General features: G+C 33.6%; 1 protein-coding gene across 2 annotated transcripts; it reads left to right on the plus strand.

The window, feature by feature from the left end:
• Window positions 1–182: 182 nt before the first annotated feature.
• pps (protein partner of snf) lies at window positions 183–14354 on the plus strand. Of its 2 annotated transcripts, none has more exons than XM_065511267.1 (14): window positions 183–507; window positions 568–738; window positions 821–1261; window positions 1330–2321; window positions 2692–3531; window positions 3792–4417; window positions 6465–6639; window positions 6713–7576; window positions 7634–7774; window positions 7829–10198; window positions 10259–10409; window positions 10472–10701; window positions 10774–11011; window positions 13624–14354. In XM_065511267.1, exons 2-14 carry the CDS (start codon window positions 597–599, stop codon window positions 13770–13772), a joined length of 7359 nt encoding a protein of 2452 aa, XP_065367339.1. In that variant the 5' UTR covers window positions 183–507; window positions 568–596; the 3' UTR covers window positions 13773–14354. The 2 variants fall into 2 exon arrangements, with proteins under 2 accessions (XP_065367339.1, XP_065367348.1); XM_065511276.1 differs by having other exon boundaries at window positions 184–507; window positions 10475–10701.
• Window positions 14355–20724: the final 6370 nt, after the last annotated feature.

A 20724-nucleotide genomic window follows, 5' to 3' on the forward strand; every position in this document is an offset into this window, starting at 1 on the left:
TATTAAACTAATTATAATTTTTTAGCTAAACTTCAAAAAATACGCTTTGTCGACGGTCGCTAGTCGACAGCGGTTCCAATTGTAAACAATCTGTTATATTTGTAGGCACTAAGTACATATATTTTATTTTTTGCGATTTGTCTTGCATTACGAGAGCAAAAAATATTGAATTTAGTCATGAAAACATAAAATTTGTATGCAATACTTCGTTTATTTATAAAATATATCATTTGTGGAATATTTTAAAGTAAAAATCTTGGCAATCGAAGAAGGATTATTGTGGAAAACTAAAGTTTTCAATTTCACAAAGGCGGACGCTAAGAGGCAAAGAATAACGCGAATAAGAGAAACAGTGTTTTTTTCATTGTTTACTTTGTGTTCTAAATTCGTTGCTGGTAGTATTGTCTTTCCACAATAATATATAAGGCCAGCATACCGGGTGCACTTAATTTTAGATGACAATAACCATAAAATAATGGCGTGTTTATTCCATTAGACTTACAAAATGTAAAAATACTTATTAAACTTGTATTGAAAAAAGGTGTATAATTTCTCATGTGATTGCAGCGAGAACAAGTAAATAACCATATAAGAAAATGTCTAGTTCGGTGTTCATTGAAAGCAGTTCACAAGCTGTGGATAGCAGTGATTTTGCTAGCACTTCGGACTCAAATTTGGTGGTGGTATATGGCAAGAATGGAATAAGTTTCGACGACAAGGGCTTGGAAAATCTCATTGGTTTGTAGATGATCAATATTAAAGAAATCAATAATAAACGTGTTTGTTTCTATTTTTTCATATGGATTGTTCGCCACGACAGAGGAAAAAAAGATTTCATCAATAAGTGTTATACGCTTGACTTCACCTACGCCTAGCATGCAAGATGAGGAAGATGAAGCCGAAAAATTGGAAGAAATGCTGAGAAGGCAAGAAATTGGATCGGCCGAGGATAGTTTTAGCTCTGTGGACGAGGGTAACAGTTCTTCTGGGGACGATAAAAATGATACTGCTGGTAATTGTGATTCCTCAAATGACGATGAAAATGAGGACAGAAAAGCATTTAAAGATTCTGATGTGTCGAGCGAAGAAAATAAATCGAAACAAAGAAAACTACCACGACGTCGTGGCCGTCAACCAAATTTGGTTAAACCGAAAAAAACATTTCGTAGACGTAGAAGGGAACGTCCTGAAATTGTGGGTTTGCGTTTAGAAGAATTTTATCCACCAGATGATGCCAATGAAATTATCAAAGAAGCTTTGAGTAAGAATATAGTAGTATTCATTTTAATAAGCTGAATATTATTTATACCTATAATTCTTATTTTACAGAAATGGCAGGCTTGGAATCGGAATCAGAAAAGAAACGCAAAAGTGATTATGAATTCCAACTATTTGTTATACAAAACGATCATTGTTACACACCATTTACATCTCCTACACAAATGAAAGCAAAACTAGCTGCTGATAAACTGGAAGCCGAAAAACAAGCTGCCAGTCGCAAACTCAGTGTTTTGCAGCCCACGGTGGGTAAACAATTATTTGTGCGAAAAAAATTACAACAAAATATTCAACCGAAATCAGATAATTCACTAAAATCAAACATTTCGCAAACCATCTTTACGAAAGACAAAAGTTTGCCTGTTACTCATAAAGTTAAAAAAGATACAAAGGATAAAAAGGGAATTCCGGATGAAGATTTTCTTGACGACGATGATGATATACATTCATCGTTCGATGAAAATGACGATGATGCACAAGGCGACGATGAAAGTGATTTAAGTGGATCAGATCAATCCGCAGAAACTGATAATGATCGTGATAGCGATTTAGATTTTGATGTGAATAATCCCAAAGGACGTAAACGTAAAGCAAAACTCCTAAAAACTCATAAGCGTTCTTTAAGTGCTGGTAAAGTAAATCTAAAATCAAGACGATATTGCAGTCAAGATGAGCCCATAGAATTACCGAACAAAACAAATATTACTTCGAACCTTCCTACCTGCAGTCCGTCAAGTTTAATGCAGCGACCGAAATCAATAGTAAAAATTATATCTGATCCTGGTCGTATTACAGTTCGTTCTACACCATCAAATGTTGTACACTTGTTGGGACCAACAAATGTTTTATCTCCTGCTATAGCAGCACTGCCTCCTATTCCCAAAAAACAAAATGAAAATAAATCTCTCTTGAATAAAACAGCTTGTGGCCCAACTTCAATAACGTTGTCACCAAAAACATATGTTCTTCTCAAGGGTCCGATAGAACAAAAAAGCGCTGTTCAACCATCACCCCAAACGCATAAGGAAATCGTCATAAATAAGGTAAGTTGAAATTGTTAAACTAAAAATTAAATATACATACTAACAATCTTATATTTCCTTCACCAAAGTATACTTTAAGATTAAGATTAAAAACAATCTTTGGTGAAAAAAAATTTTATGTAAATATATTTACTGATTAAAAAAAATTGCCCGATTTTAACCTATTATCGGTCCGATTTTCAATGGCTTCATATATGTACATAATATATATGTACATCCATAATGACATAGTAATCCATATATAGATAAAGACTAGGTCTTATACCTCAGCCGATTTAATCGAATTTAAATAGCAACCTAATCTAATGATACATTTTAGAACTTTAAATGCTTTAATTATAAAATTTTGCATACAATTCAAATATTTCAGCAGGTTATGTCGAGTCCCAAAACCAAAGGATTTACAGATCTAACTACTCTAATAGAACAAACGGAAAATCAGGCTCCAATTAAAGTTGTTGCTCCACCAATAACACCAAAATCATCACATACTGCAACCATAACATCTGTAGTAACGTTAACACCAACATCCACGGCGGCATTAAAAGGATTTATGTCCATTGAAACGGCTGCAAGAAATCAATTACCAGCACAAATATCTATACAAACGCACCAAAGCTCGTCCGAATTAGAAGCTGAGCATGACAAACAATTGGATCTTATCAATTCTATTGTGCAGGATGAAATGAAAAAATCAAATGAAAAAGCTGACGATCAAATAACAAATATTAACGAGAACATACCAGAATTGGTAAAGATGCTTGAGAGTACGGAAAAAGTTTTAGTTAACACCAATACACAGGGTCGCATTGTAACGGAAACACAACAAAACATAAATCAGATGACCGGTGGCTGTGCCAGTATTATTACTGTTAACAAACATATACCAGGCAATCAAAACATTCATTTGCCACATACAACTGTTACACCATCAGTATCAACAAACAATCTGGTTGGTGGCATTGATATAACAAGTGCATCTCTTCTGGCCACGCCGGAAGGGGATGGTGATGATACCGATGATTTACCAGATGATATACTGCAACAAGTGGTGGAACTTATAAAAGATGATAAAACTCTTCAAGAAGCCGTTGAAAAGCAAGTATTTGGTACGGGTGTATGTAGCGATCAAGGAATTGGTAGTAATATGTTAGTAAATCAAAATCCGCCTCCACTTGCACCGATCTCACAGCCACCCGTCAGGATACAGGTAAAAATAATTTTCTTATAGTAGCATAACTATAAAAACATAAATATAATTCACGTCCCCATTTTTTATCCTTGCGAATATGCGAACTTTCGTACAATCACAACAACAATATACATGATATATATGGTTACTGTGATCGTGCAAAAATTCGCATTTTCTCAATCTCATGAATTTATCTATGTATGTATGTATTTATCTTAGCCTTAGAATTAATTCTTAATATTAAGTGTAATAAAATAAATTTACAAATTCATATTCAGGAAATTCCTCAAACTTCATCTAAGAGCATTATACAAATGGCTATTTCAAATGTGCCAACAACTTTGGCATCCCCATTGCAAACAAAGCCAACCCCTGTTATTACAACTCGTACCACAATAATAACTCCAACAACAGTAACAGCAACTGGACAAGTTTCTAAAATATCGCCTTTGATACGTAAAGAACCGATTCAAATCATTAGAGGTAATGGTCGAGTTATCACATTGCCACCCATTGAGGCACCCACAACACGAGCCAAAAGACGTGCTCAAGCTCAACCAAATCCTACCACAACCACTTCTAGTGTAGGTAATACATCTTTTGTTCCCACAGCTGCCTTGAGTGAATCATCGCTGGACAGTTCAATGCATTCGAACTCTTCCATGACTGTGGCTAGTGGAAGTAGTGCTGTAACTGTCCAAGAAAAGAAAATTTCAGATGCTAATAATCGAAGACGTGGCTCTAAAGAAACAATTATTGCAGCGGCTGCTGCGTCCAACCAAAAGGCAACAAAAACTCAAAAAACGGCTGCCAAAAAAGGTGGAGGTAAAGCAAATACCAGCAAAGCTAAAGTTGAGACTGAGGCAACAGATTCAGAGGAAGACGACGATGATGATCCTAATAAGTAAGTATAATATTTAATTTTTACAAAAAATTAAATTTTGTGTTCGAATAACCAAAAATCAAAATTTGGGTGACGAGATGTGCAGACCATACTCTATTAAAAAGACCACAATTTACAATTTAGATGGCCATACTTCAGTAGAAATAAAATTGGGCAAATTGTTTATTAAGCAGGTTTGTGTTGTTTTGCCTTATATGCTGGGGCAGAGTCCTGCTAAAAGGTCTAAAACAATGTATTGTTTAGTGGATTCATAACTTTCTCCAAAGTTCGAATTGGTACGTAATTGCTTCTTTTACGCAGAAATGCAGCGGCCGATTTTGTTTGAGATTATGGAATTCATTAACGAGCAACATATCTTATATATAAAAAGAAATGTACATTTTGATGTCACCACTAACTGCGAAAACGGGTCGACCGATTTCAACCAAAATTGCAGGGTACGTTGGGGATGGTCTGTAGATGGTTTATGTGAGGTTTTCACGAAATCGGCATAGTAGTTCCGGAGATATGGCATTCTTCTGTACGAGTCTTAGTAACTGAACTCCTCCGGAACGGCTGAGCCGATTTCGATGACATTTTTTGTGTGTGTTTGAGTTTGTCCCTGGATGGTTTAGATTCACAGTTGACCTATATAGGTATAATGGGCGTGGCACCTCCCATACAAAATAAAAATTTATTATTGCATATCTGGAGTACTATTATAGTGGCAGTCTTCAAACTTTGTATGAGCTATGGCAGAACAACGTTTGCCGGGACAGCTAGTATAGTATATTTTTTTTATAATTTCGATATTGAAATTATTTTTCGATACGATCACGAATGTAGTAATTCGCCCCCAGTTTTGTTACCCAATCATATGCCACTCCTCACCATACCATCACAGAAGTAGGGTGCACTCTAGGAGCCACATTCGGTGCTTGTCGAAATGGCGTTAGCATAGAATCTGTAATTTTGTTTGTTGAAAACCTCTACCGCTGTGAACATTTTCTCATTTCTCCTATGGGAGTTACATGCTTACTGCAAATACAATGCTTTTTGCAATGATTTTTGCTAGTGTTTTTCTGCTTCAGTGCATCCCCATGTAGATGTCCGGTATGTCTCTTGAAAGCCCGAAATCTCAAGTCATTTAATGGATAGCTTTGATATATTAATTTCCTGCTACATTATTTGCTGCTTCCGGAGTGGATATTTTCAAACTCGGTTCCCCACAGCATTAATGGTTCTGAAATAACACACACCGTGCGGACGACAAGATCTAGTTCAATCAATCGATTCACCAGTGCCTTCAAACAATTTAACGGCTGCAGATCTTCGGGTCATTCCGGTACATAGAACAGGCTGTCGTGGGAATGCTGTCAACCCATCAATAACAACAATTTAAGGCACGATACATACAATTGCATGTAACCCCTAGAGGCAGCAACGTTCGTTTTTAGAACAAAAATAACAATACGGTTTTGAATATCTCCTCAGTCCATGAATGTAAATAACACAAGCCTTAAACTTTTAATGCATAGATGAAGTATTAATGTCAGGTATCAAAACCTGTAAAAATATGCAATAATATTGTACCAGAACTTATGAAAGTACTAGGCGTTACTGAGAGACAAAAACCTATGTCTGTTGTCAAAAGTCTTGCACCAACAAAATACATGTAAATCAAGGTATTTTGTTGTTTGCGTTTACTTTATTTAAATTGTTCAATATTAAAAATGATCACAATTTTAAAAAATTAAAAATAGATTATTCAAAAGCAACTTTTATAGTGCCGAGAGGATGAACAAATGTTGTGTGGTATTTTTATAATTTATTAAATGAAAATTATAGTAAATTTTCTCCAAAAATTGTTTAACCAAAATCATCAACAACGATTTTAGTAAAATGAATTTATATGATTCGATAGTCGAATACAGCAACAAAGTAGCCTTACCTCTACCTGAATCTTACCCGGCCAGAAATTGTCAGCACAGCTAGATATGTAACAAGCGAATATTTTTCCCCAGGGAAAAAAAATAGAGACACATTTAAAAACATATTATTTTTCCAGACTTTGGTGTATTTGTCGTCAACCACACAACAATCGGTTTATGATTTGTTGTGATGTTTGTGAAGACTGGTTTCATGGAACATGTGTTAGCATTACTAAAGCTATGGGCCTAGAAATGGAACAGAAAGGTATAGATTGGACCTGCCCGAAATGTATAAAAAAACACGAAGAAAAGGTAAGAATAATTATAATCTTACATACATTTTTTTGTTTTGCACTGAATTACAAACTCTCAACTTCTCTTATAGACACAGCCGAAAATTACTGAAATGCTTATAAAGAAACCAACAGTAATCGAAAAATCAGAACCATCTTTAACGCCTGTTCCAATTTCATCAACGATGACGAGCACACCATCATTAATTACTTCGGTTGCAACCGTACAAAATACGCCCACAACAAATGTTACAGCTAGCAGTATAGACATATTAAATATCACACCGAAAAAGGATTCTACTGTTCAAAACTTGGAAATGACCCCCCATTTAAAATTACAAAGTGGACAAATAATAAATTTAAAGGATTACAGTACCACTAGTACCAAGAGGGCGACTATCATTCAAACCTCAACCTCAAATACAAGTGGTGGTGCTATAACTGCTGGCCAAAAGAAATTGTATGTGACATCTGGGCAAGCCAACTTGAAAATGTCTTCACAGCCAGGAACGCCAATTAGGACAATAACTGTGGTGAAACATTTATCAGCGCCGCAGCTGCAGCAACATCATAATATAAAAATTATAAAAACTATTCCCCCTGCTACAACAACGGCGGCCCATAGTTTTAACATAAGTACAACAGCTGCAACTGCCACTCATACGGCATCAGTATCGTCTACATCAACTTCAACAGCGAGTTTAAGTGAAAGTTCTACTTTATGTATTGTCTGTAAAAAGATTGCACGCACCAATTCAATTTACTGTAGCGATGATTGTATTAGAAAACATGCCCAAAATGCCCTTAACACTATAATGAACAAATCACAGTCGGACACAGGTGCTACAAGTAGTCCGCTAAATAAAAGTGTTGCAGAAGACAAAACAAAAAGAAAATCCAAGGGCTTATTCGAAGAATTACTTTCTGCAGCTGATCGCAAACCCAAAGTGGAAAGAGTAAGTGGCCAGTCACCACCAAAATGTAAGTTTACTATAAAATGTTATATTTTGTAGGTCAATGTTTATGAACGAAAATCTGGACGAGTTATTACTGGGAATAGTGCTCCCACAGTAGCCAATCTGAAGAAATGGTTACAAGATAATCCCACTTTTGAAGTAATACAACCAGGCAGTGCACAGGCTTTGGAGCTGGAGGTATGTTACTTAAATTTTGTTATAATTTTTTCTGATTGTTTTTTTTTTTTTTAGAAAAAACAAAAATTACGTACACAACATTCATCATCTCCAACCATATTTAAGTCTGCCACTTCCAGTCCACCACCACTGAAAATGTTTTCTGTAACCAGTGGTGTTGCTACAAATAAAATGGACTCAAGTGTTGGCAGTTCACAATCACAAGGACATTCTCCCCAAATACAGATAAAGTCAAATAAAAATATTACAGATTTCTTGAAAAATACATCTTCGAATATAGCAAGTCCCCGCCCAACCACTCCAAAACAATTGCTGAAATATCCACAGCAAGTTGGTATAAAACCTGATAAAGTACCCAAAACACCGGAGGATTCAAAGATGGCGTCTAAGGAGAAAACATCAGCTACAAAACGCCAAACAAGTACTGAAACTAGTGGCAAGAGTTCTAGTAATGATGGAGAACCAATACGAGGAGTTGTTCGAAGGACCCTTAAAGAACAATTTTTATTGCGCATTAAAGAGGAGACAAGTTCAAGTTCCTCCACTGAAACAGACACAAAAGATGAAACTTCCAAAGTAAATAATGTACACAAGTTGACAGAGGAGGAAATCGAAGAGTTTGCCAAATCAACAGAAATCGAGATGTATCATTATTTTAATAGAGACACGGGTACTAAATATAAAGCTAAATATCGTTCATTAGTGTTTAATATTAAGGATCGCAAGAATCACACCTTATTCGCAAAGATTTGTGGAAAATTAATTGAACCGAAACAGCTGGTTCGTATGTCACCCGAAGAATTGGCAAGTCAGGAATTGGCACAGTGGCGAGAACAAGAAAATAAACATCAGTTGGAAATGATTAAAAAGTCGGAACTTGATTTACTTGCGTGTGCGAAGAACTATGTTCTTAAGACACACAAGGGTGAAGAGGTAATTGAAGGTAAATCATCCGATTATGCCAATGTTGATATAACCATACCGATAGAAGATGTCGTGTCAGCGCTAAATAAATCAGATGTCCCAGATGATGCAGCTACTGCTCAAACACGCAAGGAATCCCAAACACATTGGCAAGATGCTGATTCCACATTATTTTCACATTCACATTTGTTGTCGCCAACAATAACACATTCGTTACACGATGAAGATAAAACAAAATTATCAAGCTCACACTTTAGAGATAGAGAACGGGAAAAAGAAAAGGAAAGAGACAAGGAGAAAGACAGGACCAGAGGTCGTGAACGAGATCGTGAAAAACGTCATAAAAGCAAAGATCGCCACCATGACAAATCTCGTTCGCGCAAAAGAAGTCGCAGTCACTCACGAAGTCGCAGTCGAGACAAAGGCGAAAAACGTCATAAAAGTAGTCATAAAGATGAAAAACGAGAACGTGAAGAGCGTCTGCGTGGTGATAAGGAACGTGTTAAAGATCGCTCGGAACGTGAACATCACAGTGATGGAATTGAGAAAAAGCCTTTATCTGAAACAAAAAAATCCATCAGTTCACAGTCCAGACAGCCTGGTAAAAAGCATTATGAACAGCCTAAAGCTACAATTAATCCGTTAGAGACATACAATTTAATTGATCAGATTCTGGAATCCACAAAAACGGTAGAAGAAGCTGCTAATATAGTTTCGGATAGAGACAAAGAAAAGGAAAGCGATAGCTATCGAAAAAGTGCTGTTACACCACAGCCAGTTCAACCTGCCACATCTACTGTATCAACTAGCAGCTCTGACTCGGCCATTGTGGTTGATATACCGTCAAATTTGACGTCAACAGAAAGTGACCAGGAGCCTTCAAGTACTGTTTCAATACCAACACCACCACATGATCCCTATTCGCGCTTTATTGCTTGTTCAAGTCCATCATCGTCCTTTTCTAGTGATCTTCAATACACCATCATATCATTATGGACTGGTAACATAAACATGGTCGATGTTACCTCATTCCAACTCAGCCTTCAACCCATTGTCGGCAATTCAACTGGCTTGGCAAAACTGTTACCCAAAGAACTTGATGTAGTGGGACGTATCGGTCCCGAAACTGTGTGGGATTATATATCGAAAATTAAAAAAAGTCCAAATAAGGAAATTGTGGTTATACGTTTAATACCGGCCAGTGAATCAGAAACAGTAGCCTACAAAATACTCTATGAGTATTTAGATAATCGTAATCGTTTAGGCGTCATTAAAAGTACATCATCGCAGATAAAGGATTTTTACATTTATCCATTAGGAGCAGGAAAAAATGTACCCAACCTGTTGCAACCCACGGAACCAGTTGAGTTTTATGATGATCCTTACAGGCCAGATGTGTTAATTGGCATTATAATACGAGTAGTTGTTAGCAAGCGTGCTAATTCAATTACATCTCAAACAGTTCTAGGAGGCGCAAGCACTTCAGCAGCAATAAACAAAGTAAGTCAAGCTTTTATATGTATTCGTATACCTAACCTAACCAAATATTGTACAATTAAGCTCTCTAACCGTGCAAATGATACGGACACATTTACTCCGCCTGGTAGCCCGAAACCGAAAAAACACCGCCAATCAATCGCAGCACACAAAGTCGATGAAATCGATGTAGATGCCATAATTAAGGCACCTATAGCAGCAAAGGCACATAAAGGTAACATAACTAACAATTCTTAATTATAAGTAGATAATAATATAATTTCTGGCCCAATACAGCAGTTATATCGCCACCGTTAACAAAATTGGACGATAACGATGCCGATGAACCTTATTCACCTGGTGGAAGTTCGGACGATGACTTGCCATTACTGCCCGTAAAAGTTCCCAGCAATATGGATCATATGCAAGCAGCCGAAGATGAGTTGAAACGCAAAATGGAAGAAATTAATAGGCAGATTGCTGCACAAGAAATGGAAATTGCCGGTCTTTTAACTGGAGAGCCGACGGTATTAAATTCATTAAGCTCTTAATGTGTGTAAATAAATACTAACATTACATTGCTTTGACTTCTTTTCCAGGGCTTTGGTTCAGCTTCTACATCATCTTCAAACGTACTAGCTAATATATCAATACCCTCAAATCTGTCTCAAATTCTTGCTAGTATTAAAACAAGTGGAAAAGATCAATCGGTAATTCCACCTCCACCGCCGTTAATAGGTTCACTATTGAAGACATCCTCAGCGTCTGCGACTACATTCGCCGTAGAGGAAGAATATAATCCCGCAGAAGGTACTGGGTCAACATATGAAACAAAAAGTAAGTAACGCTGAAAAAAATATACATAAAATATGACATTGTGACTGATCATTACCTACACTGAATCAATTAAGTCTCTGTACAGACATACTCATAATATAAACTAGCAATTTATGGTCACTTTTCAATACATATTTAAACCTTTTTTAATTCATTTTATAAACTAGAAATCAACATAAAAAACTACAAAAATTTTCCTTAAAATCATAAAAATTTACATAAATTCAATAATTGTACGAAAAGTATCACCACAAAAGTCTCCGTCTACCATTTTAAGGCAAGGAATCCCAATATTAAACATAATTGCATTTAATATGTGGTAGGTCCTCCTTTCTGAGCAATTGCTTCATTTTAATGCTTGTGCATGGAATGGACCAGCTTTGTTGTTGTCAGTGAATAAGCAAATTTTAATGGATAGAAAGAAAATTATTATTAACCTGCAAAATGAAGGAAAAAGTCTAACCGAAATCAAGGATATTGTAAAAAGACCACGCTCTTTCATTCAGTACGTTATTCAACAGTCCAAAAAACCGAAACAATGGCAAATAAACCAAGAACTGACCATCCAAGAAAAATAGACCACCACTTAGAGAGAAGAATTGTACGATTTGTAGAAGGTAAACCAAAAATTAGCGCATGTGTAATTGCGGGAAACTTGAAGAGTGGTATAAAATAGATTCCCTGACAATCTATAGATTCCCTATAGATTCCCTGACAACAACAAAGCTAGTCCATTCCATGCACCGCTATTAAAATGCTGCAATTGCTCAGAAAGGATTCCTTGCCTTAAAATGGTTAACTGTACGGAGACTTTTTTGGTGATACTTTTCGTACAATTATTGAATTTATGTAAATTTTTATGATTTTAAGGAAAATGTTTGTAGTTTTTTATGCTGATTTCTAGTTTATAAGATTTTTTATAAAATGAATTAAAAAAGGTTTAAATATGTGTTGAAAAGTGACCATAAATAATCTAGTTTATATTATGAGTATGTCTGTACGGAGACTTAATTGATTCAGTGTATATACATATATATAAATTCCTGTTGTTATAAGGAACATCCGTTGCGATGTTCTTAAACTCGTTCCACTATTTGTTGGCTTTTACTGCTTCTATACTGTCGACGACATGGACGGCCCCTCCTACGACAGCTTTGTGGATTCCAGTCTGGCGATGACGGATTGCCCAATCTGTCGCCATTATTGTCATCGATTGATTATTCCGTAATTATTCGCAATGTTTTGATATGGTCAATATCAGATTTGTTGGGACGGACACCGGCTTTTTCGTTGCGGATATCGTGAACGAGAGTATCTGCCAGACATCAGTTTAATATGTTAGCAATCCAATTTATTTACAATTCTATCTTGTAGTCAGTAAGGTCTCCTATCTTTGATATCTTCAATGTATAGCCTTCTTTCAGTTCGTCGCAAAAGTAGTCTTTAATGGGACGTATGAATTGAGCAATTACGGTGGGAACTGCCAGCAATAGCTCTGGTGGTATATTATCGATGCCAGGCGCTTTGTTGTTTTTCAGAAAACGTGATTCGATAGGTATGTTATGCCTTTCGATGTGTTGGGGACAGTGGCATGTGGCTGCGCTTGGTATCGTTGGGGCGTTCAGCTTTTTTGCATAGTGATCCACCTCAAACATCAATTCTACATTGCTGTCTTTTATTAATTTGCTGGAGGAAAATCTTTTCCGATATAGCTGCTTTGTAATTTTATACAAAACACGACTTCTGTTGGACTCCGAGTATTCCTGGGCTTCTTTAGAAGGGTTACCAACCCAGCAACGTTGGTCTCATCTAGCATTTCGCTTAACTTCCTGGTCCATTCGACTATATACCGTTTGTTGATGGCGATATGGCCAATCTGGTCCGGAGTTGTTTGGTCGGGAGATACCCACGTTGCTTTATGCAACTTATTATGAGGGAACAGCGTTCCTCTAATGACGAGATTCTTCGACATCCACATCTCTATAAATAATTTGGCGTTTTCGGACATTCTTTCAAATGAGTTTGATGTTTTATTTTAAATTCAGCAGTGATTCGCTATGATCCAAATCGTGTTCGTTGTTAAAAGTTAAAGGTCGTCATCAGGTTAATCGATTAGTTTTGGTAATAATTTTGTTTATGATGATTAGCTGATTAGGATCTCAAACTCCTCCAGGAGGGCAATTTGAGTTGAACATTTCCTTTACAAATCAGGGGAGAGTTATACCGTCCATGCCGGTCGTCAGAGCCTCGTTAGTAATCGGCAGGGTACACCACGTTCGGCTGGGGTTGACATTTGAGTAGGAGATACAGTATATACACGCTTTACTAAACAATTACACTACCCTGTAAAAAAGCTTCACTTAACAATTAGCTGATAATTATAGAGAAGGATTAAAGATTTCGAGTTTGAAGTTATCACCAGCCTGTTAAAATACAGGTTATTTAATTTAAAGGACTCCTATTTGAACAAGCATTTAGTATATAAATATCAGATTCAAATCATTGAATGCGTATTATAAATGATTACAGCATTTGAATACCTTTGTAAATTGAACGAAATATTAGCTGTAGAATATTTGAATTATAAACGTCAAAATATTTTATTCTTTCAGATACAGCCACAGGATCAAATACAAATTCAACTAGCCTTTTGGCAAAACTAAGTGAAGCAGAGCTTCTTAGTATGGTACCGGACGACATTGTCATAACCCCTAATAAACCAACAACACGCTATGAGGAACCACCACCACCTGGAGTTTAGGATTACCGTCATTTTAATTCATTTTTGCACCATATACTATACACATTCATTTTCCATATGAATTTCATTGATTTGATTTTGATTTCGTTTTTACCGTAGCAATCATAGTTTTAGGAAACGACCACTCAAAGCTTTTTCGATGTTATTTTACTGTTTGAATATTTTTTAAATTTATTCAGAGATTTAATACAAAAAACAAAGGTTTAAATTACACTTACTATCAAGTAAGCCAAAGGCTTAAGTAATTATATATAGTTTATATGAATCGGATATTTTGTTGTTTAAATACGTTTAATTAATATATTAATATGAATTTAGGATTTATTGAATTTATTGAACCTTTTTGTTTTATTTTTTTCTTTTAACTTTTCTTTTGCAAGCTTACATTACTTGTTGTATATTTTTTCATGTGAATAAGAATTTTACAATTAATCTTTGGTTTTCTTCTGTTTAATTTACTTTTTAATAAAATTGTAAAAATTACTACAAACAAAACATTTACCTTAATAAAAAAAAATTAGTTTTATGTGGATAACAGTTCATCCAATTATATGAATGTAATAAACGTAATTTTGAATTATAGTTGAATCGAGTTAGAATGTAAATTAATAACTATTTATATTGTTTACTAATCAAATTAATGGGTCGATTATGGATGGCAACCGAACTTCAGTTGCGTTATCAGTTGCCTAAATGGTATTACAGATAGCAACTGGCAGCATCTTTTTCTGTTGACAAATGGCAACCAGAAATTTGTGGTTGCCATCCATAATCGACACATAAGATATTGGTTTAATCGTATTTATAATTCCAAATAAGGACTGAATTGCTATACATACACATCTCTTAATTATCAACCAATATTGATCAGTATGGCTTTATTCCTGCTGATCGAAGCAAGGAATCTCAACAAGGAGTTACTAGGTATAGCTGTACCCCGATATCTACAAGTAAACGAAGACAAGCAAAAATACAGTGTTATTCAAAATGTACAGTTGTTATATCTAAACGTTGCTGAAGCCTTCAACAGGACTCAAAGTATACATCCCGTAGCGAATGATATGTGAGAACTCCATGGAAAGAAGAGACGATCATGAATCCAAAGGTATTTATTTACAAAATTTTAAAAACTGAATACTGAAGGTATTCACGTCACCATATTTAACCCTTGCGAACACAACAACAATGTACAACCATACGTTTATTGTATGTCGTTGTTGTGAAAGTTCGCAATTCCGCAAGGGCAAAAAATGGTGACGAGAAATACTCTAGTAGAGTAATTAATTCACTATATTATTAAGATAAAATATTAAAAGTTATTCCGCAAAGGTAAAAATGGCGACGTGAATTACTCTAGTAGAGTAATTTATTCACTATATTATTAAGATAAAATATTAAAAGTTAATTAAAAAAAACTGTCTAATACAAAAAGTTATCTAATAAAGTCAAGTCAACACAATTTGTTACATGATGTATTGAAAATTCCATAGAAAATTCCAAGCGATGACGTTGTAAACAAGTGCAATTTCAGCATTGATTCCAGTGCACTATAGGTTAAATGACTACTTTTTCTGTGCTAAATTAATAACGACTACAAAATCATGGTATTCAAACCAAAACCTTAAAGAATTTCGAAAGTAAGAATGATTCTATTAAAAAAATGGAATTTAACCCACTAACGACCAAAAATTAACCCATTTACAATCATTAATGCAAATTTAATTCATTAATTTATTTTAATTATACTAAAACTTTTAGTAATTGATTAAATCTAATTCATTTTGTAAATTTAAATCAATAAGGTCCTCTTCGCTTTCATTAATTACATTGTCTTGGTGGCTAAAGTGAAATTCTTCCATGGGTTCACTGCAACATAACAGTTGAATTACTTCTGGTAGAAGTGTGGAACGTTTCCGGTTTTGTAAGCGCCTATCTAAATATGATGTGTAAATTAATGGATCTGAGGTACAGCTTAATATTAATATTAATTCGGAGCTTAAAAAATATGTCTTCTCCGCTTCCATTACAGCGTCTTTTTGCATCTCAAAAATTTTTCAACAATATGAAGTAAAATAGATTGCAAATAAACTTTGGCAAGAGTCTTATTTGCTTTTAAAATTTCAATAATTTATATAATTTTTAAGAGATTTATGTACGTTAAAGTTATTTTCGGAAGCGGGTATTATATGGGAGCTATGACTAATTATTTGGAGCAAAATTTGTGTAGATACCTAATATAATAGATATTTCACCCAATTTAAATAGGCTTCGTCCTTGGGCCGAACAATTTATATGTACCATATTAAGGTGGGTGTTAGACTAATATTCTTGGACATTACAAACATCTGCACAAACGCATTATACCCTCCCCACTATGGTGGTGTAGGGTATAACAAATTTATTGTTTTCGTTATATGCTTCTCCACTTCATCTGAAAATATGTTTACTTCAATTTTGTCCAGTACATGTTTGAAAACGGCATCAAATTTTTCTTTTTTTGAATTTTCGTTAAGCCAAATTTCAAACAATAACCTAAAAGAGATAGTATTATTCGAAAACGGCTAAAAATTGCTATTATATGTAAATGAAAATTGGTTTATAACATTTCAATATATTCATTTCTGATTTCATTTAATCTGCCGAACTTTGCCGAAATTTTAAAAGCTTCCACGAAGTTACATTTTGAAAACAATTGCAGCACTTTTAAGGTTATGTTAAAAAAGTGGATTTATCTCAAGCAAGTTAAACAATTTTATCACATTTTTTAACAAAAAACATTACTTACTTACTCAGTTTATTGTTCTTCATTTTCACTTTCTTGTTTATAACTCGCGAAATTATTTAAACATCCAATTGAAAATTTGAAAGCAATACAGGCTTTTCAACAAAATTTATTAAGTAATTACGATGCAATGTCTTTGACTGCGTGTTGTCAAATAGAATTTAGTATTTACCAAAAACAAAAAGCTGACTTAGTTAATTTGGAGTATTGTTTACAAAATGGCATTAAAAAAAGTGCAATATTTGCATTTGAAAAATTGGACTTTAGCACAGTTTTGGTAGCCATTTAACCTATAGTGCAGTGTCTAGGAATTGCATTATAGTAATTCTATAATTCACTAATAAAAAAGAAATATAAATTCAAGCCAAATGATTTTTTTAAATATGTTTAAATCCCAGACAATTTTTACATCAATGCAACTAACTTATACTAGCGAATAATTTCTAAAAAAGCGAATTTTAAAAAATTATGTGTAACTATTGTTTTAACGATACCCATCGCCGTTGGATTATGTTGAAATTTCCAAAAAAAAAATAAAAATAGTACCATGCCCGCTTACTTCAGTATTTTAATACAGTGTCTTCTAAAATTTAGTTTAGTTTGCACATTTTTGCACCCGTTTTTTGTATGAATGCAAAATAAGGTGTCGATATTCCCAACTGAAATGAAAATTAAGATTGTTTGAGGAGAACATTTCAGCTCAACTACCGTTACTGAAATAACTTTGCTTTGGCTCTGCGTCCAAAATAATCAGAGCATTTAACTTTACGTGCTGCTAATCTGATAAATGTTTTTTGTGCTCTTCAAAAGAGTTGTTCTTCTTTTGCCTTATCTGTTAGACCTTTGTTTCATCCAGATCCAGGTTTTCATTCAATATTCAAGTCTCCCTTATACTGTTTAAGGGTTTTAATTATTTGTTCACTTATTCTTTTCCCCTGTCCATTTTTTGAACCAAGGAGTAAAGTTTTGGCTGGAAGAGTGTGTATACGTTTTTTCTGACTCAATCTTTATACTCTTAATTGTTTTTAAATAATGCCAATAAGCATTTTTACTGGAATTCATGTTGAAAGCAAGTGTAATCCAAGCCTTGAATTATAGTTGTATTACACTTTATTTCAATAGCATTCTCCAGTAAAAAAGAAACATAAATTCAAGCCATATATTTTTTGTTTGAAAAATATTTAATTTTTCAAATATTTTTCAAGTTTAAAACATAATTACATTTGTTGACAGTAACATTTTCAGTGAATACACAATCAAATTCGCTAAGTATGTTACAAACTTTGCAGTATATATCATCGCCTAAAAGATTTCAAAATAATTGATAAAAATCAGTGGCCATTAAAATTTTATAATGGTATATACAACTCACTAGTACATTTTTCGCCATTCATGCTGCGTATTCCCAACAACACGTTATTTAATTGTGTATCTTTTATATAATGCATTGTTATTGCCAGAAAAGATTTGTGTAAATAGCTGTCCGTCCACAAATCGGTGGATAGAGCGAACCCAATGTCCTTTACTTTAGTGATGTCGGATTTTATTACAGAAAATCGTAAAGCTTACAAACATTTCTTCCTACAGTGGTTGAGTGTGGAAGTAATGATTTTATATCGACGTGTTTCCCATATTTTGAACCGACGGACAGAACGAAGCTAATAATAAATTTTCCATACATTACTACGTTCAGTTTTATTACTTAATTTATATTCTTTGCTAATTATTTTTGCTTTTATTATCTCATGGCTTAACGAGATAGTTACACGTTTCCAGTGCTGGGCTTTCAACGGCGTCGCTAGATTTCTGTTCCAATTTACAATTAAATATAATATAAATTAAAGATTTATCATGCGGTTTAGTATTTTTTTAATTAGAAATACCTCACTGTTTTCCATTTTTAAATTATTTTGCGATTTCAAGTTTTTTTATTATAATTATTTGTTTCAATTATTTTTCTTTTGGCATTTAAAACTCGATTCAGAATATTTGTTTTGTATTCTTTTAATATACGTAAGTTGTTTACTTACTCGATTTGAATGTAGACGTACACATACATAATAATAAAAAAAATTTTAATTATTAAAATCAAAAGTACGTACACTTTGTAAATAATATTCAAAACAACAAATGAGTTGAGTGCAAAGCAATGGATTACTCATTGTGGGTGACAAATAGAGTCACCCATGCAGGGCTCTAGTACATACACGTAACTATAGACGACAATACTGAGTAACTACTTTTGTGAAAAACTTATGTATGGATCATAATACAACTTCTTCGACTAAAGAAAAAGTGTATGAGATCGTATTCATAAATATATTTAAATACCCATATATATAATATATATAAATACAAATAAGGCAAACAATAAAAGTGAAGAGAATATAAAAAATAAATCAAATTTGCAGAAAAACATCAATAATCAACAACAAAAAAAATATTTTTAATCAGAGACATAACTGTTATAAGAAATATCTAAAAAAATTTAGCCATAACTGTTATATTGTAGAAATAAATTTGTGTTTCTTTAAATAATAGTAATTCTCAATGAAAATAAGTTTTGCTTTTCAATAAGTGTTATTCATAATAAATATTTTTTTTTCGTTGCTCATAAATTTTATTTTTGCTTTTTATGTTTTTACGTTGCCTTATAAGAGTTATTCATAATAAATATTTTTTTACGTTACTCATAACTTTTATTTTCGATTTATATTTTTTTACGTTGCCTAATAAGAGTTATTTATAATAAATATCGTTTTTCGTTATTCATAACTTTTATTTTCGATTTAACTTCACCTGAAGTATTTCCACTTCAACCAATATCAGATTTTATGATTGACGAATCGACGAATCTAAATACGTCATCGTTGTTCGGAACATCAATTAGAGAACTTGAAGTGGATTTATCTTCAGAAGATGACAAAGGCAATACATCGCGAGAGTTATTAGCAGCTATAGCTGAAATAGAGAGCTTTAAACCTATGAGACTGGACGTAGATGCCGATTTGTTGCAATATTAGGAAGAGAAAAAGGATACTTTTGCAATTTTTAAATAAATTGGTTCATATTGTCTATGCACTGCCGGCTAAACGGCTTTTTGTTGACAAAGCATTTTCTGCTTTGCGTATTTTGTTGACTGAGAAAAGGTGCAACTTGGCGGACAATGCGTTTGCTAAAACATTGATTGTGAAACAAAATTCTTCATAATTAAAAACACACAATAAAAAACATCAATCTCATACCAAGCTTATTTTTTGCGACTTTAAAGGTTAAATTCAATGTATGTACTAAGGTGGCGAAAGAAACTTCTTTTGAGTTATGAGCAATGAAAAAAATATATTCTTTAGAATAACTCTTATTAGGCAACTTAAAAACATAAAAATCAAAAATAAATGTTATAAGCAACATAAAAAATATAAATCGAAAATAAAAGTTATGAGCAACGTAAAAAAATATATATTACTAGCTGACCCGGCAAACGTTGTTTTGCCTTCAAGGTGGTTGAATGAGAATCATTGTTTTACCTTTAATTTTTTTGTTTTGTCACCTATAAAACAAAATTTTGCACTATAAACGTATGTTAGGTCTATAATGCTTTACTACACTAAAAAGAAGTCCTATAATTTTTTTTATATGAAAATTTCAAGTATTTTTTTTATTTTTGAGGGTTTATTTTAATTTTTAATGTAATACATTTTGATACACAATTTTTTTGGTTTTTCCATCTGGAGCTAATTAGAAAGACTGAATGTTATTGTACACATAAGACATTAAGATTCATGATTTGATAACTTTTCAAGTATTTTTGTTGATATTTGTATAGGATTATATAGGAAAATCTAAATGCCATCTCCGGAACCAATGTGCCGATTTCGTGTAAACTTCACATAAACCATCTACAGACCATCCCCAACGTATACGATTTTGGTTGAAATCGGTCGACCCGTTTTCGCAGTTAGTGGTGACATCAAAATGTACATTGCTTTTTATATACATATAAGATGAATAACACTTATTAGGCAACGTAAAAAATTATAAATCGAAAATAAAAGTTATGAGCAACGAAAAAAAATATTTATTATGAATAACTCTTATTTGAAAACGTAAACATTATTCATTGATATATGCCTAACTTTTTCAGTCTCAAAAAATTTAATAACAGTTATT

The sequence above is a fragment of the Calliphora vicina genome, chromosome 1 (assembly GCF_958450345.1).
Source record: "Calliphora vicina chromosome 1, idCalVici1.1, whole genome shotgun sequence".
Classification (NCBI taxonomy): domain Eukaryota; kingdom Metazoa; phylum Arthropoda; class Insecta; order Diptera; family Calliphoridae; genus Calliphora; species Calliphora vicina.